At 40.5% G+C, this 25,994-nt stretch overlaps 1 protein-coding gene across 1 annotated transcript in view; it reads right to left on the bottom strand.

The window, feature by feature from the left end:
* The window catches only part of CA10 (carbonic anhydrase 10), a 152,998-nt gene that overhangs the window by 86,304 nt on the left and 40,700 nt on the right, over window positions 1-25,994 (bottom strand). The window contains exon 3 of the mRNA XM_042865248.1: window positions 2,846-2,988. Within this exon, the coding sequence (XP_042721182.1) occupies window positions 2,846-2,988 (143 nt within the window). The remainder of the gene's footprint in view (window positions 1-2,845; window positions 2,989-25,994) is intronic.

Genomic DNA, 25,994 nt, shown 5'->3' with positions numbered 1-25,994 from the left:
CTTGCTGCCTGTCACAGCAGCTCGGCAGGGAAGTTATCCTGCTGTATTGCAGCTGTTGCTGGGTGCCTCAGTGCTTGCTGAATCCAAAGGAAAAAGTAGAGAAAGTAAGTCTATATTTTTCTTTGTGACAGAGTGAAGAAGTGTGATTTGCATATTAATAAGAGTTTATATTGTTTATTAAAATGGGTTGTTTATCTGAAAAGGGCTGCATGTTCAATTCACTAAAACGGATAATCAAGAGACAAAACCGGGCCTGAGATAGAGCTGAAACTTGGGGAGTTTCCTCAAAAGCAGCATTTATTCTGGGGAATTTATCTGCATGTAAAACTCATTAAATATCTTGTGCTCAGATTCTGGATCTTGAAATCCAATTAACTGTATCAATGATATTCAGCCTTGAGGACCTGAAAAGCCACTTTCTCAGGAAATTAAGAAGCACAAACATACAAAATAACACAGCACAATTCAGAATAACATCTGACTATACTTGAATTGTAAATTGCATGAGCTGATACTGCACTGCGATGGTTTAACAGCACATAAAGCAATATTACCATTGCTCTCTGGAACTTTGTTGTGCAAATTGGATCAAAAGAGGTTTATCTACTTAGCAAATTACATTGCCATCCCATTTGCTCCTGAATGGATTGGGAAGAAGTTTCTTCTCAGCCTCAGGTCAGCAGTATCTGTTAAGTCATCTGCTTTGTAACCGGCCACTGTCTGCACTCCTCTCCCCTTGCTGGCACTGGGGTAGGAGGATGGCAATGTTGTTCGTTTGTACTCCCCTTTTAGACCTTCACTTTTCTTTAGGAACAAGAAAATACAGCTTTTAATTCTCAAGTGGTCTAAAAAGTTGCAGTTGGAATTGGAAAACCAATATGGTTTTCCAAAGTGTCTTCCATTACTAATACTGAAGCAAACTTTCTGATGGAAGAGGCTAGACAGGTGGAAGGCTTCCTTTCATCTACCTGCTCTCATATGGCACGATTCCTGCCAGCTCCCTTTTCAGAAGATGTGCACAATTTTGCCTCTGTGTGCCTACCTGCAAATTCCTTTTTTATTAATTCATCATTTTTTCTTAGGATCAGTTCCATAAAACCCTTCAGTTTACAACACAATCACAGTCAAGTCTTGTCATAGAAATTCCTTGGCTGCCATACCAACTGGTTCATTGCCCTGAAAACTGAAGTGCTTCAGCCCATAAGAAACATACATCCACTTTATAAAAAACATTACAAAGAGTGAGCATAAACATGCTGCCTGCCAAATCACCTCCTCACTGAAGCCTTAACTATGAGGAAAGAATTATCTTAAGGCAGCTTTTCCTTAAAAGAGCATTTTGATTCAGCCATTTTAGAAATCCCTCTAAAAAAGATTAACCACAACTAGAACAAATCCTGTTCTCATAGCATGATAGAAAGCCATCACCGCCTGGCAGCAGCAGGACAGCATTTGAGAGTGCAACAAGGACATCTCATTTCTGACAACATCTCCAGGCCCTCAGTGCCTCTGATATTTTATTAATAATCAGACACTTCCTTCATCCCAAACTGGCACAAAACCCAGCTGAATTCTTAGGACCGCTGCAGTCACTGCATATCCTGAAACTCCTGGCTTTGGCTCAGTGATCGCTTACATGTCATTTCTTTCTTGACTTTTATGTTATATCATTCTGTAATTTATAAATAACCTGGAAGATGTCATTCTTTATATAAATGCTTGAATCAATACGTTTGTTGTCTTTTCTTTTTTAATAGAAAGAAAGGCTCCAATGCAGTTCTGTATAAAAGGCAAAAAGCACATTTTCCCCTGAAACGTGGACCACAGCTGGAAGCATTACTGTCCTTCAGTAAGTAACAATACCACCATTTTTTTCACTTCTGTAAGGAGGTTTACATCAATTCTGTTGTGTGTGCACTTGTACCACAAGAAGCTCAATAGGAAACACAGAGCATATTCCCATCTCATGGCGTTTCCAGCAGAAATCTCATTTGTCAAGACAACGGGAGAAGATAAATCATTTTCGAATAACCTTTTGTTAGAGTTTCTGCTTGTTCCAGCATTGTAAGTCACAGCGTTTTTCCATTTGCATTGTTCTTTGTTGCAGAAAACTGAACAGCAGAAGAGAATTGTCTGCCTAAAATAAGCAACAAATCTTTAATATACCTTTTTAGACAAATTTTAGCTCCTGTGATAACTTAGATGCAGTAAAAAAAGATCAGTGATGAGGAACTATCAGTGATATTTTGGCACAAACGCACACCTCAGACAACGATCTCCACCAGTTTGAGCAGAATTATTTATCAAGGTTGCTTTCTGCCTCTACCTTGGGTGTGCCAGCAGTCCACCTCCTGAGCCACACGTGGGCACATGAGCATATCAGAAAGGGCTCTGCTTTCACACAGCAGTTTATTCAGATACCCAAATCTGGGTAAACAGGACGGTTTCTATGCATATCTTTAAAAAAGATTATTGATCAGAACAGAGGTTATAAGCTAGTCAGTCATGGCAGTCGCTTTTCAAAGGAAATTATCATGCTAATTTTAGCTGAATAAGACTTTTTTTATAGCTGAGCTCATCTTTGCCAGCCTGTTTTTCATTTGATCGACTATTCTTGGAAGATATACTTCAGATCTATTAAAGTAAATGTTGTCGTTTTGTTTTCTAATTAATTTATGGCAGGATATATCCAACAGAAGTTTCATCCTTATGAATCTCAGTGCCAGCATTGTCTGGATTACACAGAAACTAGATCATTTTTAACTGCCTGTCCCGTGCCCAGATATGTAGCACGTAACTCCCTGTTATCTTCTTGGTTTTATAGCAGAACACAAAGAGCACATACCTTTCTTCCCCCTGTGTTGATGCGAAGCGGAGTTAGGAATGGATCAAAAATCATATGGCTGGTTTCGATATTGACGGGTGACTGCCTTTTCCCAACAGAGCAAAGATTCCAAGCTGAGTTCACCAAACCCCAAAAGGAGGGAACTGTAAAATATAAAGCAAGTGCAAGTTCAAGAAAAGTCTGGAAAGCCTAGAGAGATTGACAGAAGGCAGACAGCCAGGTAATCAGACTTGTCATACGTTCTGCGTGCACACACTGAAACTGAAAACGGGCAAATCCATCGAGCACTTGATATTAAAACTTCTTAAACAAAGACCAAAGCATATTGTTCCCTACACATTTGTACCAGGAAAGAAGGTGTACATTTGAGTAGCTATAATCCCAAATTCAGCCACAAATAGCTTTTTTGCTGTTAGTTTTATCAAATATTTACTTAGTGATAGGCATGTTGCTCATTTGTCCTTACGGTAATTTTACACAGTGTGTCATTAGACTGAAACCATTCCTTTTTACTCACTTTTAAAAAGTTTCAGGTTTACTAGAGTTTGTTAAAATAGAGCATAACTGTAAGAAAAATGCACACCGTGAACCCCCTGTCAAATATCTTGTTAAAAAAAAGTTCCAATTGGATGTTGATGAAAACCAAGCAGGGCATGTGGGCACAGAGAGGGGCAGTGGTGCATTTCAGCAGTCACAGCTCTGGGCCACCTCTGCTGCTGCAGATTGCTACGAGTGTGGCGCGCAGCTCTTGTTGGTGGCTGGAGAAAATGTACAGCTAATGGTGGTGACTGTGTTGAAAACAGTGTTTGTAGGTGAGAATCTGCTCTAATAGATAGACAGTGTTATCCTGCCTTTGTAGCTTTTGTAGTTTCTGTGGAAATATTTGGAAGCATTACTTCTGGATACACCTATGAATACGTGGTTGAACAAAAAGTACAACGCTGGCAAACTTTTCTTTGGGATCAGAAAGATTGCTTATGCTTCAAGTGAAGGTTAATTAATTATGGGTGACCTAAGGGTGACTGAACACCTTGGTTAACCAGTGGATAGTGACATTGTGCAATATTAATCACTAATTATATTAAAGTGATTAGTGTTGCTTCTTAGATGCTCAGAGTATTAGAAAAGTGTTCAGAAGCACAATGAAGAATTTCCAGAAGTATTTATGTAGAACATCAAGGTTTAAATTAAAAATGAGTGCCAAATTCACTGTCTAGTCTAAAGAAATTAGTAGCTGAATCTAGGAAAACATAGCAAAATAGTCATTATTCTATTATTCCAGGTTAACTAGAAGACAAGATTCTACTAGGCGGAAAGCAGCAAAATATTGTTCTTTTGTTATTTCAGCTTTTGTTCCATCAGGCAATGTTCTAGTAGAGACTAAGTCATTAATGAAATAGTTTCTCCCTCACCACAGTTACCTGCACTGTGTGTCCGTAGAAATCCAGTCACATATGAGTGGGGATGCAATGCACCTTTGTGTGTGGACTTCTGAAGCATTCTTGACAGCAGCCTGGCACCTGCATCACACAGGAGCTCCTTTCCAAGCTGGTTTGCATGCAGCCCACACAGCAGTTTATGACCTCGTTTAACAGGGCTCTCAAGCTACTGGTCATTCTGCCAGAACTTGCTATATAGTGATCGTGTCATCTCTATCTTTATAAATCATCCTAAACTTACATTGCTTGAGCTTGCTTCTCAGCACATTACACAGACAAAAGGTGACAAGTTTTGCCCTGACCAGTGTCATGTCTTCACATTTCTCCTAACAGAATTTCTTCCAATTTACTGGGAAGAAGTTTTATTGAGATGTATGAACGTGCTTGAACGTGGGATTTTGAAGGCTGTTACCAAACCTATGCGTAACAACAGCTAGAACAATACAGTCAGGGTTGAATGCTATTCTCCCACTGATACACCAATATTTGCCTGAATAAATACATCTCAAGAGGAAAAGAGAAGGAAGAGTGCCCAATAAGGTGCCCTTCTGTATGTGCCATGAACTCACAGACTGTACTCATGCTGCCCACAGCGTGTGTTGGACATCCAGCAGTGCACATCCATGTCACACAGCCACAGACTGGATGAGACTGGAAGGGAGCTCTGGAGGTCACCTCATCCAACCTCCCTGCTCAGGAGGAGCCACTCATCTCCAGGCGGCTTCTGAGCATCTCTAAGGGTGCAGCAGCTCTGTGTTGGGAGAGGGGGCAGAGGTTGTGTAGCATGGGATCAGAGGGATGTGCTCTACATCCTAAATACTACTTCATCGTAGTAAAAAATGATGTTGGACTCAAAGGTGTAGGTGATGAAATGGCTGTGACAGTTAAGACTTGTCTCCCACATAATTTCTCTGGCTATGGAGAACTGAATTACACAGAAGTTTCTGCATTGTGTCCTGTTCTGTTCCTGCATCTTGCTCTTAACTGGAATTTTTGAGGTGCTTTCTGAAGAGTTGCTGTGAGGCACTTACTGTAAAAAAGAACTTGATCTAGCTCAGAAGGGACAGAAGCATCACTTGGACAGGGGGAAACAACTCTGCACTTCTTGGCACCCCTGGCTCTGGGTGTAGAGCACTTGGTGGTAGGTGGGCTTGTGTGTGTAAAACTGCTCCAGAATGTTTGCTGTGCAAAACTTTCCCTGAAGGAACAACCTCTGATTTAGATCTGAGCAATGCAGGGGCTCTAGTTTAAGAAGTGTCTGTAGGAAAGAGAGTCTGTGTAGGAGATTTCATACTATACTGAATTTCCTTGTTTTTCATATGAATAAAAACCCTCGTATGGTGGATTTTTGTGTAATCTAATTAAGAACCACCTGAAAATGAAGAAGCTTGGTTGGCTTGTTTAAAAAGAACAGAACAACCATAAAATGGGCACCAGGATGACTGGAATCTAATCAAAATTAGGTGTTTTTTATGCTGAGCTTGTCTTTAAGTACTGACAGGGAAAAGCCAGAAAGCTTCATCAGAAAAAGAAAGAAGGCAGCTAGAAGAGAAGATCCTTCAAAAAATGGTGTCCGAAGAAGAAAAAATGGAAAATATGATAAACTCTGACATGTTAGGTATAAAACTAAAGTAAAGCAAGTCAAAAGATACTGAGGAACAATTTTCTAACGGCATAAAAACCACTAATAACTTTTTCCCAGTGTGTGAGAGGCAAGGATCCTGCCCGTGTCTATAGGGCCACCTGATGATGAAGTTGTAAAAGAAGCACATGAAAGATAACACAGAGCAAAGCTCTATCAATTCTTTTCCTTACTGCTTACAGAGGTGCCTAGGGATGTTCCCACACAGGACCTTCTTTATGGGGAACGAATCTGAGAAACTGCCTCCAATTCAAGCACTGGAAAAATGTTTTTTAATATAAACTGATAAAACAAACAAATTCACTGGAGTCAGTCAGAAATCATGGCTGAATACCATGGTGGCTTGAATTGTCAGAGTCGTCATTTAAATCTGTGCTGTCTCACAGGGATGAGAAGTCGCAAATATCATTTCATTTTTAAAGAGCCCTCCTTAAAGAGTCCTTCAGGGGTCTCCTTGCAGGGCTACAGACAAACGGACACGTGGAAGTAGCTTTGTCCTTACCACCCCCCCAAAAAACAGGACTGAAAAATTGAGCTGCCTGTTAGAGTTTGTTTTGCTGTCACTCCTATAAACAGGATAAGGTGATTGCAAATTCATTGATGTTCCATCAAATGTTAATTAAAATGGCTTTGCAGATATCATTGAACTGGGGAATGCCTCAATATCCTCCTGGAAGCGAAAGGAAGTACAGCTGAGAAGGCGCTTATCTTCCCCAAGGAGTCTGCTTCTGGTCACTGTCCATAGCACAAGATGAAGTCAAGGTGAGACAGTGAAATTATTTGTGTTACGCTAAGATTGGAGCCTCCTCTTGTAAGAGCACAGATTTTCTGAATTTAAGTTACTCCAGAGTCTGTGAGCTTAAATACGAAGAGTCAACTTATTAATGCAGCAGTTCCTTGTTTATACATTTAAGCTTTAACATCAGCCCTGGCAACAGCATAAAACACAATCAAATTGTATTTGTGCAGTGATTATTCTTGTCCTGTGTAATTACTGGTCCCTCAGATAAAATCTCAAGCTACTTTATTGAAGCTGGGAATTGAAACCACAGAGAGAATCGGCTATCTATGTACATCAATAAAGCGGTCCATTAATTATTTCCACCTACTCAACTTGAAGAAAATTACCATACTAATGCCTCTGGGTAACCACATGACCTGCTCTGCTTCTCCATAACAGCTAAACGTAAAGTCATAAAGGCTCTGAGAGATAAATCGGGGACACTAAAGAAATGGCAGCATAGAATGGCATTCAGGGAAGTAATTGGTCACAGAAATCTCCAGACAGCATTAACATCAGACAGAATCACAATGCCTTCAAACTTCAGAACTGAAAGTATTCCGATTTCTTTTCAACAAGCAGAAAGTTAATAGCTGAAATATATCACCAAGAATTAGACAGCATCTCATTATTCAAAATGTGATGAAAAGTAAAAATTTTCACCAATCAATCTTGAAACATTTCAGAAAGTAAAAATCGAACAGAGGTCAACGGCAGCAGATCACGTATGAGTAGTTTCATACTGGTCTGTTCAAATGCCATCTTCCTTGATGGAATCCCTTGAAGGACTCTCAATGACAGAAAAAGTTCACAGCTGCATTAGCAAACCAAGGGGGAAAAAACAACAGAAGGGGCACGGAAGGGGTTAAGATTCTGGAAATACACTTTTATTTTTTGCTGTACGTTTAATACAGGCACCCTGCAATACCTTTCTCAATTTTCCTTTTAAATTATAGCCGCTCAATTCTGCCTAATTAAGCATTTTCTTTAATGATAAGGGTATTGCCTGAGAAGAGGTATTTAGTAATCACAATTAGTGACCTCTAAGCCTGCAAGGCGTTTGCTTATTTTCATATAAATATTTGGGATACCAGCATAGAAAACAGCATTATTTTCTTTGTTGCACTGATTAAAATAGACTGATTCACATTCATAAACTATGCTAATCATAAAATAAACAGCAGTTACATTATAGTATGTAATTGGATTTTATGTGCCACAGTGTGGTCAGTTAATGCATACAATAAAGCTGAAGAATCAGGTGGTACTTTAATCTTTCCTGAAAAATGGATCAGCTGCTTATAGGTGATTTTCACATCTCTCATGTATCTGTAGGCACAGTCCTATCCAACTCCAAGACTGAGCAACTCCAGGGCTCAGCTCCACTGTCCCTCCAGAGCCATTGGTGCCACCACTTTGGCAGTGTAATGTACTTCTTTCTTCACTCCAGAAACACACACAGTCTTGAGGAAAATTGTCTTTCTCTGTAATGTTAGTGAAGTTTCCTCCACTGACAGTTTTAGTGTAACTGTGTCAAGAAATGGAAATTGCAAAGACAGAATAAAGGACAGTTTGATTTTAAGGTGAGAGAAATGGAGCTGCATTGTGCAGGTGGTGCAGACTTGGATAAGGGAAATCCTTCTTGGCGGAGCTAAAAATGAAAACATAGGGTGGAAAGCATCATCCTCTCCCCTTTTTCTCAATCAACAGAACATGCTGAGAACACGTGTGGATGGGGTCAGTGCCTGGGTCTGCCGGGCTGTCTTACTATGTCTGCCCATACTAACCTGCTGTCTGGGATGCCTGAGTAACCAGCTGCATCAGTTACTTACTGCTAGCTGGCAGTTTCTAATCAAGTCTGGTCTTTCCCTCCATCATCAGTCACTGCTGTGGTTCAACAGATTCCCCTTGGTGCAGGGGAACAAAGAACAAGGCAGCTATCACAAATGAGCGGGTTTGCCTGATGCACACTGCGATTTGGAAGGGGGGAAGAGGAAGAGTTTGTCCTGGGTTTATAGGTTAGAATGAAAGGACAAAAGGAAAAGCAACAGTGCTGTGATTGTCATTTTGTCCTCTGGGGTTTTAAACTGCAGTGCTAGAAATGGGTGTTGAACTATCATCATAACTTTAAAAGTAGTCTCTTAACGTTTCTTTATCTTTCCCTTTTATGATCGTGTTGGTTTTCTTTCTGCAAAAGTGGGGACTCTTGCTACTCAAATGATCGACTGAGCCGAGGCAGGGTGAGAGGAGGAGGTAAGGTGCTAAAGAAGATCCAGAAGAAAAGTGAAGAAAGCTTCACATAGGTGAAATTGGGACACAGGAGAAAGTTGTTTGAAGAAAGTAATTTGGAACGTTGTTTTAAGGAGAAGGGAAAGTCTGCTTATCCAGCAGATAGCTGGAGCTCTGTTCTGTAGATTCAGCTTTATTTTAATGTCTGTGGGATATTATCGATCTTTTTGATGAAAAGTATAAATGAAGGAACACAAAACATTAAAAAAGACAGCATTTATTCTACCAAAAATGCTCTTTCTATGTCAGTGCTTCACAGCAGACTGTTACTAAATCATAACTCCAGTAGTAAGTCATAAGTTAACTGTTTCTTGCCAAATACATCTGCATCTGTTAGCACTGTATTTGTTTGTTAGTGTGAACATAATGAGCTTCACATTCTGAAACTACAGGGCTTTATGGGATTCGTTTTGGAGGATGTTGGCACTGTGCCTTAAGAATAATATGTGAGGAGCATCCAGTAAGAGTTAACTCATCCTGATCTCTTAACACATCTCTGTATAACTGCCTCTTGAGGATTACCTGTATCTACACACTGCTTTCCCACAAGACTCCTCCAGCTAATGACAGCAAGTAGTGCAGAAATGTCCTGGCTCTGCTGACTTGCAGACAAGTGAGGAGCAGGCACAGAGTTCACCACTGAGTGCTGAGGCTCTTATCTGTAACGACAGTTCCAGACAGTAACGCTGTCTTCTACGCTGTCTTATTTTCTAGAGTAATCATGTTTCTTTGACCCCATTCCACAGGGCTCTGGCCCTGCCTGGGGATGCTGCTTACATCCTGAGATTACCAGAGCTCTAACTTTGACTGCTCTCAGAAAGGCCAGAAATCCTGAGGACAGCTGACTGGATGCACTTACCAGCTGAAAAAGTCTGGGAAAATCCTGATCGCTTAGAAGTCTAATGTGCTGCCAAACCACAAATCTGAACAGATCCACTACTACAGAATGTTCTGGGATGCCAGGGAACCTTGGCCTCTCATTAGCTGATACATCAGACAATTCAGGTAACTGCTATCCAGGAATTGTTATTCTACTATGTCATCTACTACTGAATTTTTTCCTCGCTGCAGTTACACTGATGAATCTGGTCACTGCTTTCTTGATAGCACGTTCTACTTGCAGCATGAGGCACACAGCCTCTGCAGATAGGCTTCTGCTGCTGTGAACTGAAGGCAGTTTGAATTACCTCGGAAAGCCAGAGAGTTTAGGGAGAATTTCTCTCTTCAGCTCAAACATTCCTGGCTGCTTCTCCTGAGCTGCGTGTGCCAGCAGCAGAAACAGAGAAGTCTTAGGAAAGTCTGTACAAAGTCTTAGAAAAGGGTGATCTTGGTTACACGGGAGCCCCACTACTGCAGGTCTTCCAAAGTACAGTCCCTGTTGCTGTCTTTTCCCTTCCTTCAGAATAAGGATTTGTTTTTTAGCGATCTCTGCATTTGACAAACTCTTTATGTAGGAATTACTATCTGGGATGTAAGTGGATATCTGATTGCGAGGTTATTCTTCTGGCTGATGCCACAGTGTCTGATTTCTGTATTCTGTACGTGCACCAAGGGACAAATATGCTGCATAGGAAATGTAACAGTTTTCTATCCAACAAACCCCTGCATCCTCAATCGTCTGAATGTCAAATGGTAACTAATATAGAAAGTGTAAGGCTGGTCATTGGTGGCTTAATCTTCAGAAATGCTGAAATGCATTCTCTGAGTTCTCTGAAATCAGGGAAAATACAAAAGATATGAAAGGTCACTGGGACCACTTTCATAACCAGAAAATTTTATCAGCATGGTATCTTGTCCAGGAAAATCCTATACAAACATAATTACTGAGTACCTGCTTAAAAAGAAAAACTGCATTGGTACAAATCTACCTGCAAGATCCCAACAAACCAGAGAAGAATGTAATGATTCATCTTTCCCAAATGGCTGAAATATGTACCGAAAGCTGGAGGGGCCCCTCACGTTACACACATTTCCTCCTCAAATTCCAAAGACATTTGTCTTTGCTTGTCAGAGCTGTGAAAGTGAGTTTGTCCACAGTCCCACTGCCTCGTGTAGCAAACGCAAGGCAAGTGCTTCTTGTTTATTCAAGGTTTTGCATATCCATCATTCAAACAAGTTTCCTTTATGGAGTTGCTATTAAAGAGAACCGTTATACCATTGGATTAATTGCCATGTGTTGCTCAAATACACTGCAGCTTCATTAATGACAAGGTCATATTTCAAACCTTTCAGCTCGCTAATGCATTCCATTTTGAATTCTGCTGTGAACCTGAGCTTCCAAACAACCTTGCTGATCGTGCTGAGGCTGCTTTTGAGATGCAGCAAATGAAACTGAGCTCTGCTGTCAGTGAGAAAACATTTTGCAAATATATTGGTTTTCACAAGGCTATGAAGATTCTTAGATACTCACCTAAATGTGTATTTAATGACACTGGTAAGTGTTTTCTTATTTACTTTGAAATTTCTGTATTTGTAGTCAAATAGAGAACAATGTTCTGCAGCACTCGCATCAGACAGGTGTCATGGCTTTATGATTGAACTAGGGAGGCCCTCAAAGGAGTTTTCACGCCACTCCATCCCCCTTCCACCCCTCTGCCAGATAAAAAAGAAGAAAAAAGGAAATCTAAAATGGTGAGTGGGAAAGCAAGCAAAATAGATTTGCCAGGCATTGCTTGGGAGTGGAGAAGGAAATAACTCTAAGGAAAAAGGGCTGGATGTGAAGAGAATAGACGTGGGCAGGAATCTGTGCAGCAGAGCCGGGGGTGAGGTGTGAAGTGTGGAGGCAGCAAGGAGGAGAGCGGAGTACGCAGAGATCCATTGCCGTGCTACGCGTCAGGAAAAAGAAGGGACAGATTCAGCTGTAGGGGCTGGAGTGAGCTGAATGTATCACATAACACAGATCTTCATCTCTCTCATCTCTGCTCTCATTCTTTTGCTGACTAAATTTTAAATCAAGTCTGTAAAATAAGGTAAATCCATGCATGCATCGTATTTGTATACGTCACAGTCATTACATCTCTGGTGCTAAGAAATCTAAGCATGTCAGTCAGGGCATGTGTGGTTTTCTTAACATTTGGACTCCTTTAGGAAAGAGCCTTTCAAATGCTGGAATGACTGACAAAGTCAGAAGGGGAGTTGAACAGCGCCGGCGTGTTGTTACAACTGCATCCCCGATTTGCCACCAGAGGGCGCACGGTGCGCTCTTCAGGGTCTGCTTTGCCCGGGATCTGCAGTGGGCAGGACCCGATGGGGGCTTCCTCCAAGCTCAGCATCTCCAGTCTCCTTGTGCAGGGAGCTTGGGGTAGAAGTGGGAGAGCGGCAAGAGTTCTATAAACAAGGAGCCAGAGCAGGGGGAGCTTGGAGGCGGCACAACAAGGCAGGGCTGTGCAGCACAGCTATGTCCCAGCCGCTGGCAGGAGGCCCACAGCCACATGATGGAGCATCAGGTCAGGGAGCAGACCCAGGGCAGCTTGTACAGACAGGATTCCTTGAAAACAGCTCAAGGAGACTGTCATCATTAGTCAAAGCGCCGGAACACTATGGATACTCTAAAGATGGAGGCTTGAAGAAACCACCTCCTCTCAGCACAGTCCTGTGTGAATCTGATAGACTGCTATTGCTGTTTCTAATTTGGTCAAGTCTGATGTCACTGTTAATGCATACAGAAAAGATACAGTGACTCCCCACAGTAGTTTCAGAAGGTTCTGAATTGTTACAGCAGGTTTGCTCTGGATGTGCTACTGAGAATTGGTGGAAGTAATGGGTTAGGAGTGGACGTTCCCTCTTGGTGTAAGAGAGCTGGAAAAGTGCTGCAGGGCTGCCATCAGTGACTGAGGATGGAAATGTACAGCTCACACAGAAAAGCAACAAGAGTAACGGGGTTGTGAGTGCCAGGTCTGTACTCAGGGTTAGATCAAACAGCTGCCACAAGGAGAGCCCTCCATTTCCAGTTCAGTTGTAACGATGAAGCTGTTTGGCACATCTGTACAGCAGTAACGTTTCCAGAACCTTCCCTTAGCTGTTTTCTGAAGCTGTGGGTCTGTATGCATACCTACTAAAAACTGCTGCACGTTTGCCCTATACAAGTAGGTGGCACAAGTTTGAAAGGCAAAAACTGACACTTTCTTGCCATAGCTTACAGTGACTTATTTCAGCTCGCAAAAAAGGGCAGTAGCAAACACATTGCACGTGTGAGCAATGCAGCAGTGTGCAAGCATCGTCCCACCTGCACGGTAACTGCTCCACCTTGAGCAGCACCACAGCAGCATCTGCTAAGTTCTTCCGGAGCAGTACAGAAGCTACTCAGAGGTTCTGACACACGGAATGCAAAATTATAAAACCTCTCACAGGCACAAAGACCATAATCTGCTTCCCAATGTGTCACAGGGAGAACAGAGGGCCTGTAGCTCTGGAATGCTCCCACAGCCTATTTCTCTCTGCCAGGGACTGTAACAGCTCAGAAGGAATGAGCATCAATTGCTTCCAGGGGAGATGTGTAAAAGATAATGTATGTTGCCTTTTTGGCAGCACAGATTGGCCAGAAGATAGTGCCTTGGAGGCTTTATTACTTGTGACCTTCACACAGAACCGAATACATCTTATTTTCTGAATTATTCCAGCCTGTGGATACGGCATTTCATGGTCTTTCTGGCAGTATAAGAAAAATCATACCTTCTTTGAGAAAGAGGTTTAGGGAGAAGGATGTTTAATGGTTACTTCAAAACAGATCAGAAAATGTATGGCCATGCACACGGAAAGTCTGCAAAGGTGACTAATGTCAGAAGTACCTTTGTATGCATCTGAGCTCCTAAACTAATGAAAGTTATTACAAAGACTATCAAATACACTGTGTAAAGTCAGCAGTACATCATCTACAGGAGAAAACTGTAAGCTCATAATCACTGAAAGTTCAAGCTGGCCTCTGTTACAGGCCGGCTGCTACGAGAGCTGCTTCAAAAGCAGTGCCTCGTGTTTTGTGATGCCGACCAGCGATGTCAGAGGCAGATGTTGGCAGCATGGCAGCAGAGGTTGAACCTTCCCACCAACAACCCATTCCATTTCAGTGTGTGACAGATGGCAGCAGGGGGGCAGTCTGACAGAATGGTGTCTGACATGGGAGTGTGGATGGAGCAAAGGGGTGGAATCAAATTCCTCCCTACTGAAGAAATGGTACCCACCGACATTCAGTGATGCTGAAAGTTGATGGAGGCCAGGCAGTGGATGTGAGCACAGAGAGGGGTGAGTGGTGTGTTTCAGTGGCAACTGTGGGTCACCGCTGCTGTTACGGACTGTTATGAGTGTGGCATGCAGCTCTTGTTCATTGTTGGTGAAAATGCACAGCTAATGGGGGTGACTGTGTTGAAAAATTGCGTTTTGTAGCTTAAAATTTGCTCTACCAAATGAAGTTATCGTAGTCCTTGAATCTGTTGTAGCTTACGGGGAAATAATAGGAGGCACTACTTTCAGAGCGACCTACGTATATGTAGAAGGCAAAGTACAAACAGAGTAATCATGGAAATATGACCAGCTGAACTAGTTAGCTAAAACTCCTGTGTCACAGCTTGCAACCCTTCCTACCTGGTTTTCTTTCCAAAGCAAAAATTTTTGAGTGAAGTTCCCACTTGATATTTCAGTTTTATATTGAATTCATTTAAAAAGCATAATGAGTGGATGTTCTCTGTGCCAACACAGAAAGTGCTTTTGTCAAAAGGTCATTTAGAACAACAACAAACTTGCTCCATACAAATGGCCAGTGTCTCCATGAGTACACCACCCAGCTTTGGTACTAGCAGAAAACGCACAACTCGTTTTAAGCACAAATTATATTAGCTGAATACATTTACTGTTAGTTGATGTGATTTCAGTTTGCACTTTCTGTGAAAATGAGCACAAATTGTTATTCATGAGCATAAGGTTTATTTTTGTATAATAGCCTTTTGTGCTTTAGATACATGGCAGTGTGCTTTAGTATTCAGCACTTGGAGTAGGAGCACTACTCAGAAGGCTTAGGAAGCACAGATTAGCCATCTTTAGTGTTCTTGCTTCTGTTTGAACTTCCCCTAGCACAAAGCTACCAAAGCTAAGTCGGTGATCGTAAATCCTATTAAAATTGCCATGTACAAATATCCGTTCACTACAGATGAAGTTTATTCTCAACAAATTTTTCCAGTATCTTCTGCCCAAATAAAGAACAGTAAATACCAGGCTTATAATCAAAATTGTATTTCTTCCTGGTTTGCTTAGCTGAGACTCAGCACTGGCCCAGGCAGATGGGATGACTTCTTGAGACAACAGGACAAACACATTTTTTTCTTTTAAGAAAGCTTTCTATTTTCACCTCCCACCACACGCAGGATTTTTCTGTCCAAGCTTTAAGAAGGGCATTCTGAGAATCAAAGCCATTGAGTTCCTAGCCTGCTTTTCCAGCAGCTGTAGAAATGTCGTACAGCTGTAGTGATACACATTGCAGTAAGAATCCCCATTGATTTGCATTCATCTTAGCAGAGGAGCAACGGTGATTTAGCAGCCATAAGCTCCGTGCAGTGACTAAGCTTAATGTAGTCTGTGTGCCTTTTTGCTTTAACAGGAAAGACTGAATGTGTTACAGGGAAAGCAGAGAGGAAAGTTCTTGTTTCCAAATTTTTTTCTGAGGAGAAAGTTGAACGTGAATCATAAGAGCTGGCAATACATAAAAAAATCTCTTGGCTGGCATTAGGATCACTGTCTTCATCAAGTTCTAACTGAACCAATCAGAACAACTTTGGCTGCTTAATTGTGGTGCAAGAGAAAAAGGGCAAAGTCTGAGTCCTACAGCTTGGTAATTGTCATCGGAAGCTTCACCTACATCAATAGTGATGCTTTTCCTTTGTTCTGCACTATTAGCTGTTGTCAGCAAGGGCAGCTGATATATCTATTATACTTCTGAAGGAAAGCAGCAGAGCAATATAATGGCAATTCCTGGAACACTCATCACTAGGCTACTACCTAATGTACAAGAGGAGCATTCATTTATTTTCTGTAACATTAACTGTGGCCAATTTTGTAGGAAAATGGTCTCCATACATCACTGCTTGGGATTTAGCCCAATGATTTGCTCCCCAGTCTTGAGATGCAGTCACTTTTTGCTGTTTTTGCATTTGGACAAGAGCTATTTCAATACATCACCAGGGTCGGTGTTCTTGTTACTCTACTGATTTTCTATGATTGTGGTTCTTGAGTAATAATCAGTAATAATCACGTTTGAAACCACAGTGTGATTTCAGTGACAAGATTTACTACGCCTGTTTGAAGAATTTAACAGCTTCAAAAGGAAGTGATTTGAGTGGTGAATATTTCCTAACTAAAAAGAAGTAGTAGCTAAAAATATCGGCCCTTTGCAGAAAAGAGTTTTAATTGTGGGGATTTAAAACGGTCGTCTCTTAGTTCTTTTGGTGGAAGAACACCCTGCTTCAGATTATCCAACATCCTTCTTTCCTTTCATTTCTGCAGGTTTCAAAAAACTCCAATTAGTTGTTCAGCAACGTTTGCTTCAGGAAAGCCATCGTTAATGGAGTTAGCTTTCTCGTCGGGCTATTTTTTTTTTGTTAAAATGCAGGCAGTGTTTGCAGTTAAGTGCTTCCCTGACTTGTCTATACATGCTGAATACACATCACTTGCCAAAAGATACTAAATAAATTATCCTCTTCTTTTGAAATTGATGTTTAATGTCTTTTACAGTCTCTGCAAATCCCATTTGATTTCAATTTTGTTGCATGTTTTGTGCAGGTTCTGTTTTTCTATGTGGCTTATACAATCAAAGTGGACACAGCATTTTAAGCAGAGGAGACTCTTGCATGGCAGTAAGGAACATATTTTTGCTCATTTCCAGTTGCTCTTCCTTCAAAAAAATACACTGCAATTTGCAGGATGAAAAACTCCATAAGCTGTAACCTCTGGGAAATTTCTTCTCTGATATCATCTGAAATTTCCTGCTGTTAGCATTGGTGGAAGAACTTTGTGATGCGTTTTAAGTCACAAGCTCTTAAGAAATATCTGGATAAAGCAGTTCAGATGGTCTGCCTAATGCACAAGTCCACAGCAGTCCTCACAGACCTGCCTGGGTGCATCCCGTGATTAAGATCTCTTTTCCCCCAAGGTGACCCTTCCTCATAGCATTTTAGAAGTCTGAAAACACTCTACTGCTCACTAAGCAGATGAACCTCAGTCTGCAATCAGAATCCAAAAGAGCAAAAGTCAAAAAAACCCAACACCAGATTTTGATGGACTCCAGCTTTTCCTGGAAATGATTATTTATATGTCAGAGGTGATTTCTTCATTACTTAACTACAAACATCAGTCATGAATTGTACTTCCCAGTAAAATCATGGTCTCTCTGTAATGGAGAGGAGAGTGTTCCTCAATCTCTCTGCTGGAAATTTCATGCACACTCAGATAAAGGCAGCCAGATATTGTAACCTAGATCCTGAGATCCCCATATAGTCACCTGGCTATTGCAAAGAAAATGGACACCCAGACAATGAGAAAATCACCCAAGGAGGAAAACAACTTCTGTTTCAGAGGTCAGTCTGAATTCCCATTAGATCACTGTCACAAAGTGCTTTTGAGTAGCATACTATGAGGATTAGGGTGATCCCTGCAACTCTCCAGTCTGTATGTGAAAAACTTAATTTGAGATAGACAGGGTGTAGGTGGTTTACTTTTAGGATATTTCACTTATTTTTATATCCTGAAGAAGATCTAAATTTGATCATAACAAGCTGCCTATTAGGCAAGTTTGGGTGCATTATATGGATGATAGATGACTGCAGATAGCATGTCTGCTGTCTGCTCTCATACTTAAAACACATCTTTTAATTCAGCTGTCCTATCTAAACTCTGGTAAAAATGCCCCAAACCTTCCCATTCATGCTTCTTACTCCCAATTCTACCTCTTGTCTGAAGTTTCCCAGGAGAATAAGTTGTGATGCCAAGTGTGGGGGGAAGATGAATCTTCCCCCATTTTGTATCTAGGAAGTATCTATGGATCTCAGCATAAACTAGCTAGGCTTGTTGGAGTGTTTTCTTCATTACCAGACTGATCATTCTCTCTTAAATGCTAACATAATCTGTCATATTCATCTGCTTGTTATTTACTGTATACATTATGCTAGTTAAAATTAACAGTACAACTGGTTTGCAGCTCATCCTGTAATACTTGCACACAGACCTGTCAGTTTTTTGCATTAAGATACATTTACTCTTTTCAAAACACACACAGGCTGGCTACTAATTCTTCAGTCCTCGACTTCATAGGCAGCATAAACTTTTAAATAGTAATTGAGTCATCTTTTGATGAGCTGAAAGGGAGAGCAAAGTACGGTGTTGCCAACAGCATACCGCTGTTTGCTCAGCAGTAAAGTTTATGGAGTAGTGTTTTGTTCAGACAAATTATTAGGTTCAGTACAGGTGGTAGGTGGATGACACAGTCATGATGTACAGAAAATCCATACCCATTATCTAGCAGCATCTTCTGGCCTTGAGATCTGTGAATTTACAGCTGACTGGAAGCTATGGCCAGCAGTGACACTCAGCATGGAGTCTGTGCCTGTCCTGTGGAGGGCAGAAAACCTGCTGGTACAAAAGCTTGACAGGAGGGTCTGTTACCACTGAGAGGCTGTTGGTATTTTGATTTTTAGTTTAGCTTTTTTGGATTTTTTGGACAACATTATAATTTAGAGTATGCATGGGGAAATGAGTGCTTTCAGCACATCCCTCACTTCCAGCACCATTTTCTCTTTTGCTAGTGAATTGCTTGAACAACTTATTCTTTAGTCTTTAAATTGAGCGTTTCTAGATCATCCATAATTAAATAGAACTGTATTTGCTGCCAGCATTTACATCACTGGCAAACGTAACCACTACCCAAAACATCCTTAATTCGAAATTAAGTTTTCTGTTTCCATTTTTGAAATACTGCTTGCATTAGCACTTCTCATTCGGCTCTCAAACTCTGAACAAACACTGTATCATCTACTGATATTTTTTCTGGTCAGTCTTTTGCTTTGAATGTCACCAAAAGTGTCTCGAAACTTCATGGAAACTTGAAAATCTGCTCCTTGGGGGGCTTCTGACATTGGAACAGGAAATGCTGCCAACTTAGCCATTTTCTGCTGTTGTAATTCCTAACAAGAGCATGGGAAAAAAGAAAGTAGTAACTTTATGAAAAAGGTTCAGGCTCTAGTTAAATTAATGGAATTATTCTGACTATTAAAAAGTAAGGGCTTGGTTCTCCATTATTTTGTTTTTAAAATATACCCAGCTTAGCATTAACCATCTAAGGTATTTAGGTGAATTGCCAAATCCTCAGCTGGCATACTTGATAGCCATATGGCATAAATACCTTTCCTCCTTACGTGATACTTCAGAGATCTGGGGTTTCTATTCATCTGGCAGAATTCCCATTGCATTCATGTATTGTGCTGTGTTTTATAATCCTTCCTTGTCCTCAGCAGACCTGATGCCAAAATCAGTCCTACAGATCCCAAAGAAATTACACCTCTTTGCTCAGCCTTGTCTGTATTTCACCTGGTGAACTGAGGAACTGAATGGTTGTGGCATCTGTTCTTTACTTGGATTTCACATACTCCAGATGACAGGAATTACTTTCAAAAGGCAAAGTAAAAGGTTATAGCATCTATTCTGGCAAAATGCAGCCAAGTGTGACTTGCACATGCCTTTCTCACCCCAAACGTATTTCTGAATGATCTACAGTTCCAAATTGCTTTTAAACCAAATCTCCCTCAAATTTGTGGTGTGAGCTCCTCGTGCAGTCAGGCAGGCCCTTGTTGTGTACAATAATGTATTCCACTGACATCTTCATTTCTTTCTTTCCATTGAGATTAAAAAGAAATATGAAAAATGCACGCTTTCCTATATTTTTTTGATAATGTCATTTATCTTCTTCTGATTCTCCTGATAGTTTGTAATGCTTCCAGAGGTTACATTTCAAAGAATTTTTCAGTAATTCAGTCTCCTTTTGGGTACCACAGTCCAGCCTTAATCTGAAACATGGCCAAGGATTCTTAGGAGCAGTAGAAATTTATTTCAGTACAGTTAAAGGTGGATTGAGCAGCTTCTGGTTGCCTCCACATTCAGCAGTTCTGCAAGGCTGGGCTTTGCTGTACAGAAGTTTCCTAGACGAGGTTGGCCACAGGTTGCACTCAATATGATATATTCCCCAAGCACTTTTTTCCTCAGCTGAGAATCAAATTTGTCAGTGGCAGAGGGGAAACCTTCATTGTCCCTTCCTTCTTCCTGGAATGAGAGATGGCACGAGGAGTGCTAGCAGGAAGTGGCACAGTCAGGGTCAGGTTTGTTGTAACTGAGGATGAGACCTTTGCTATGTCTAGAGAAGCACCGACCGCAGCAGCAATGTTCTTTGGAACAAAAGCAGAAATTAATTAGCGTCTTCATTTCTGTGACTAACAGAAATCCCTTTATGGCAGCCTATCCCTCAGATTAAAGTTAATATTGAAAAATTATGCACTGAAAGCACATGCATGCATCATTTATATTATTGCTCAAAAGCATGGATGATCCTAAGAACCTCATCAAGAAAGCAGGAAGAAATTTAACGTGTTCTAACACTGTACACTAATTAAACTGTTTAGTGCAGAGATCAGCATAAATAAGGAATTAGCAAACAATGATGTGAGCATAGGATGATTTGTAATATCAGTCCATTGATGCACTGAGCTCAGATACTGTAATTTGATTGGCAGCGCTTTATTAAGTTTTGGCAGCATTTAAGTAGACTGGGAGTGCTGTTATGAAGCTCAAGCACATTAATCCAAGCTCCAGCTCTCATTAATACTGATGAGTGAAGGCAGTTAATTGAATTATGTATGAAGTACTGCTGATTAAATAATATTTCACTCCTTGCTATAGAATTAACTCTGCTTTATTAACAGCCACTGTTGTCTCTAACAGTGAATGTCAGAGGGACCTTTTCTCAGCAATCCTCTTTTATTTTTTTAACCATCTGCTCAGGTTGCTTATGAGTTTTAATCATTTTTTTCCTATCATGTTCTACTTGTGCAGGTGTGGAAAAATATAATAGTTCTTTCAAAGTCTTGGTGTTATACAGCAGAACTTTTATTCCTTCACAGAAAAGCTTTAACATTTCAAGTCATTTTTTCTCACTGACAATAGAAAAAGGATTCTACAAATTGTAAAACCACGTCCTTTTGATGCCATTTTATGAGTGAAACACAACACTGAGTGTTACTTTTACTATGCTGTTTTAATTTAACCTCTTTACATCATTCTGAAGTATTGCAATATTGAACCAGGGACACACTGACAGAGAGGAAGGAAAAATTCACACACGGAATTGGAAGAAAATGCAAAGCAGGGGCTCAGAAAACAAACTAACATCCTCTCCAGAGCTCTGCTGAACAACTACAAGAATTACTACCTTCACAAGTTGGCAAACGTTTACAATTAATCTCAAAGAAAATACACCTGAAAGAGATCTCTGCTATTTAGCTGTTCAAAGACAACATGGCCAAACCTAATTAGGAAAGTGGCAATGGTTTCTAAACAACAAGAAAAGCCTCAGTGTTGTCAAGAGACAGGAGTTACTCTGCACTGTATTGCCAGAAAGCCAAATCTCAGTGTTCTCTTTCATCCTTTGCAAAGAGATGCTGTGAGTTGGTAAAACACTGAAATTATATTTGCTGAAATAGCATAAAACATACATTGAAGGATGTGGAAAGCAATACGCAAAGCTTAGAAGGTCACAGCTCCTAATTACAGATAAGCACTTTTAAAATATGTAATGTTGGAGGTCTGATGAAGAATGATCTTATTTTCAAAGCAGAAGACATGTAACCCTTTTCATGATCAGCCTTGAAATATTCTAAGACCAAGCTTTCAGATGATGGAGGTCCTATTTCTGGACACATGTAAAAGGCTTTCAGTGAAATGAAAGTCAATTGCTGTCAGTCTGTGAGTCTGGCTTAGATGTCAAGGATGAAATTATAACATTCTATCATTGAAAGCAGTTGGGTAAAAAATTCTTTCAGTTGAAGTAAAATTGCTCTGTTATGTTTTTAACAACAGAAAATTCCCTTGGTGATGCTTAAATAAGGGCCTAAGGAATTAGAAGGATAAATGCAAGTGTTTCATGTCGCACGGAAATACTGAATGAGAGATTTCTAAGAGGAAGATGACAGTGATGAATGTAAGGAATGCTTCTTAAAATTGAAAATAAATTAGGAAGAAGAGATCACAAAAGTGATCCAAGATGAAGTACAATTTAATATTTAAAGGCTATCTTCTCTGGGATTTGGTGATTGACGAGATTTCTGGAGAGAGACGTTGAAAGAGGCCGGTACTGAATCGACTTCTGTTAGCTAATTCATTCGGTACAAGATCACAGGAATTTGGGTATTCGTATCCCACATGTATCAACTAATCACTATTACGGTGTTTAGAGCAGGCATGGACAGCTAATAGGACAAATCAGAAAAGGGAGAACAGGACATTTTGGTTACAGGAACGGCACGTCCACGTTGTGCCAGAGATGACAGCAGTGAGAGGTGCCATTTTCACTGAGATTCAGCAATGCGAGTTAGCATGCACTTACCCCAAAATTCTTGCTAGGTGCTGTAACTGAAGTTAGAGCTCCCAGAGAAGGATAAGAATGTCAGCAGCAGACTTAGCTCTGGATGCTAGGTCTGTGAGCAGTAGTTCTATGCAAAATTAGTTTTTGCTTGGACTGAAATAGATGGGAATTTTATTTAGTAAAAACAGTAAGCCCAGAATTTAACAAAACTGGCAGCTAAATCCAAGAACATATGTCCAATCTAATGTGTGGGCAAGGCATTTCCACAGAAGTCTAAAAATAAGTAGTTGTGTATGTTTTCTGGAGGTGGGAGTGACCTCCTGGAGATACTTGAGCTTTTAGGAATCATCTTCAATAGGAAATCAATCACCTACAGAGTTTGCCATGTTCTGTAGGTATTCCTTGTTCTAAATCTAGAGTTCATGCAACTCTTCTCAGTTTTTACATCAGATTTTCCCTGGTGTAACAGGTGTTGGGTTCTGGATTCTGCCACAACCAGATTAATGGTAGTATGAGGTGTAGAAATAAAAAGGGAGGAGGAAAAGTGACTATCCTTCTGTTTTCACGTGGATGAAAAGTATGAGTAAGGCTGGTAAATAGCTCCCATTCTATTTTCTATTTTCAAGAGGATTATAGATTGATTATAAATAAAATGTGTTCCTTTTTTTAAAAAACATCCCGAAGCATCTCCACCCAAAAGAAAATATTTTGAACTTATTTTTGAACTCGCTCGTTTGTGTGTTTGGCACTTGCTGAACATTTCTGAAGACCAGACAGGGGCTGCTAACACAGAGCTTCGGCCATCGGCAAGCTGTGAAGGCTCACCTACACAGACTGATGGCAAATGGCTGTGTGCAGGATATCTTGAAATAATGTGCTCCAAAGGTGCATGGAGGTAACTATGGCTGCACATCACACAGCCTGTACCTGAGAGCAGTGCAACTGCAGGGAGAAAATAAATGTGCATTAAGAATTCTTTGGTAATAATGGAAATGAAGTGGGGCTAAAAGTGCTGGATGGGCATCAGAAGTTTCCAGCATCACCTCTCTCTTTTCATCTGAGAAGAAGAAAATAGACTTATGCCAATTATTGTTTGGCTGATGTTAATGAAGAATGAAACACACTCACCACATTATCAGATCATCCTATTTTCCTGTGGCTTATTTCTCAAAAACAAATTGTTAAAAGCCCAAATCCTTTCAGGAAAATATTCTCTTCAAAATGTAATGCTTTAAAAAATGTTGTTTTTTTTTTTTTTTAAGGCATAAGTAAGGTGACATTACTGACAAGTCAGTGCTGGAAAAACAGCCGTGCATCTCAGTGGTTGTTTCAATTGAAAAAAATAATAAAACCATGATAATTTATTTGTGCATTTTCACACAGAAACGCCACTTAATATTCAAGGAGCAATTTATTCATCAACACACCTGAATTAAGCCTCATCATATCTTATCACATAATTTACATCTGCTGTTTTTCAAATACTAGATTAATTTCTAACACAGATGTGTTATTCTATTGTTACACAGATGTAGGTCCTACACAAAAAATGCTACAGGTAGTGTTTATATCTCAAACACCTGAGTGCATGCATGTCTGCATGCAGCCCGACTGCAGAGCCGTGCAGTAGAGCAGGTAGTCCTGAGGTGGAACTTGAAAAAAGCCAGACACCTAACGCCAGCATGAATAGAACAGTTAAATTCAGATGGTAAGAGGTTAGAGAAATCTAATATTGTGACCCTTTCCTCTGTTCCTTGGTTGCTTGGCTCGCCCTACGCAGTGGCTGGGTGTTTTTGAAGGTTCTGGCTGTTTTAGATGAAGAAAATTGCAGAAGCAGAATTCCATCACTTATTAATGCAATACCTAAATATAGTTACTTGTGCTTATGCTCTGGACCAGGCAGGTTGGTGAGCTGCACCGGGTGGCTGAATGCTGCTGCTGAAGCAATGGGCACTGAGGGGCACTGAGAAAGTCTGCCTCAGCTCATAGACAGGTCAGGCTGAGCTTTGATTGTTTCTGCTAAGCTTTGCAGTGAATTCAGACTTGAGGAATAAATAAATAAATGAATAAATGAATGAATGAATACATAAATAAATAAATAATTAGGATATCATATATCAGGGAGAGAGCATAAAATGAAGTGGCATTGTGAGATTATCTGTAGCCATTTGGAGCTGATGCTTCGTGTCATCTTGGGGTCACTGGAAATACCTACCAGGGAGTGAAGGAGTGGTAAAAACATCAGCCTGAGAGATTCGTCTATAAAGGACACCTGAAGCTGGTTCTATGTGTTACACTTCTGCTGTAAAAGGAAAGTGCATCTCTAAAACAGGAATGTGTCTGCATGCTTCACACTGCAATACAGAGAACCTCTGTGCTGTTCAAGACAGTTTGAAGTCACATCAGTAAAAAGTCTTTATAATCACACAAGAATGTATGCAGGGCTAGACTGCTTCTGTGCTGCTTCTGGCAGGAAGCTGGATATAAAAGCAAACGTATGGAGCCATGGAGCCATGAATTTGGAGGGGAGGGGAGTTTTCCATTACTTGCACGCACAAGGGCAGCTCTCATGCCACTCCTCTTGCCTTCACTACAGAAATGTATGACTAAAACATTCATTTATGGTCTGACAGCAAACAGCAGGGCTTTTCAAAACTATTCTTTCTACAGAAGTGCCAGGATTGTGCAGAACACAAAGAACAACCCACCACCCTTCTTATCCCTCAGACTCATTGTTTGCAGCCTGATCATACTCTGAGATTTAGTGTACTGTTTCTCCACAAAGGTAAATCTAACACAGAGAGTAACATTCTGTACTGTAATACAGTTTGAGAAATGTGACTGGTCAGCAAAAATATATCTGTGAAATGGTTTTGGATGTATTTCCTTATGAAAGTCAGCTAACGTTATTTCAACAGCTTTGTATTTTAAGACCCTGCAACTAAGGATCCCCACTTCTCCAATTACAATCAGCTTGCTCCACAAAATTCTCACTGTAAATATATGGCCCAGCAATGGTAATACCTATAAAATGGTGGACTGTGTCTTTATGTACTTTTTGCATCAAAACCAATGCAAGCTCATATTGCAGAACAAGGTCAAGCAGGAAATTGAAAATTAAAGGCCAGTATCTCAGTAAGAGCTTCCCTATTTACCAGAAATCTTCCCAGAAGGAGGCAAGAAACAAGCACACCTTTCACTTGAAACCATTTCATTTGCCTTTACTGCTACATAGCAGTCATTTCACTTTCTTGTCATTTCATTTCCTCTAGATTTCCATTTAATATGTGGTAGAGTTTTGAGGACAGGAGCTTATCTCATATTTATTTACCCCATCCAACCCCTGGAAGAATAAATAAATAACACTCTTGCAGGGACTAAAGTTCTGAACT

This window comes from Lagopus leucura, unplaced genomic scaffold, assembly GCF_019238085.1.
Source record: "Lagopus leucura isolate 7727_CA_CO unplaced genomic scaffold, USGS_WTPT01 Super-Scaffold_797, whole genome shotgun sequence".
In the NCBI taxonomy this organism is placed as follows: domain Eukaryota; kingdom Metazoa; phylum Chordata; class Aves; order Galliformes; family Phasianidae; genus Lagopus; species Lagopus leucura.
Note: the sequence above shows the minus strand (reverse complement) of the source record. Positions and strands in the feature narration are given on the sequence as shown.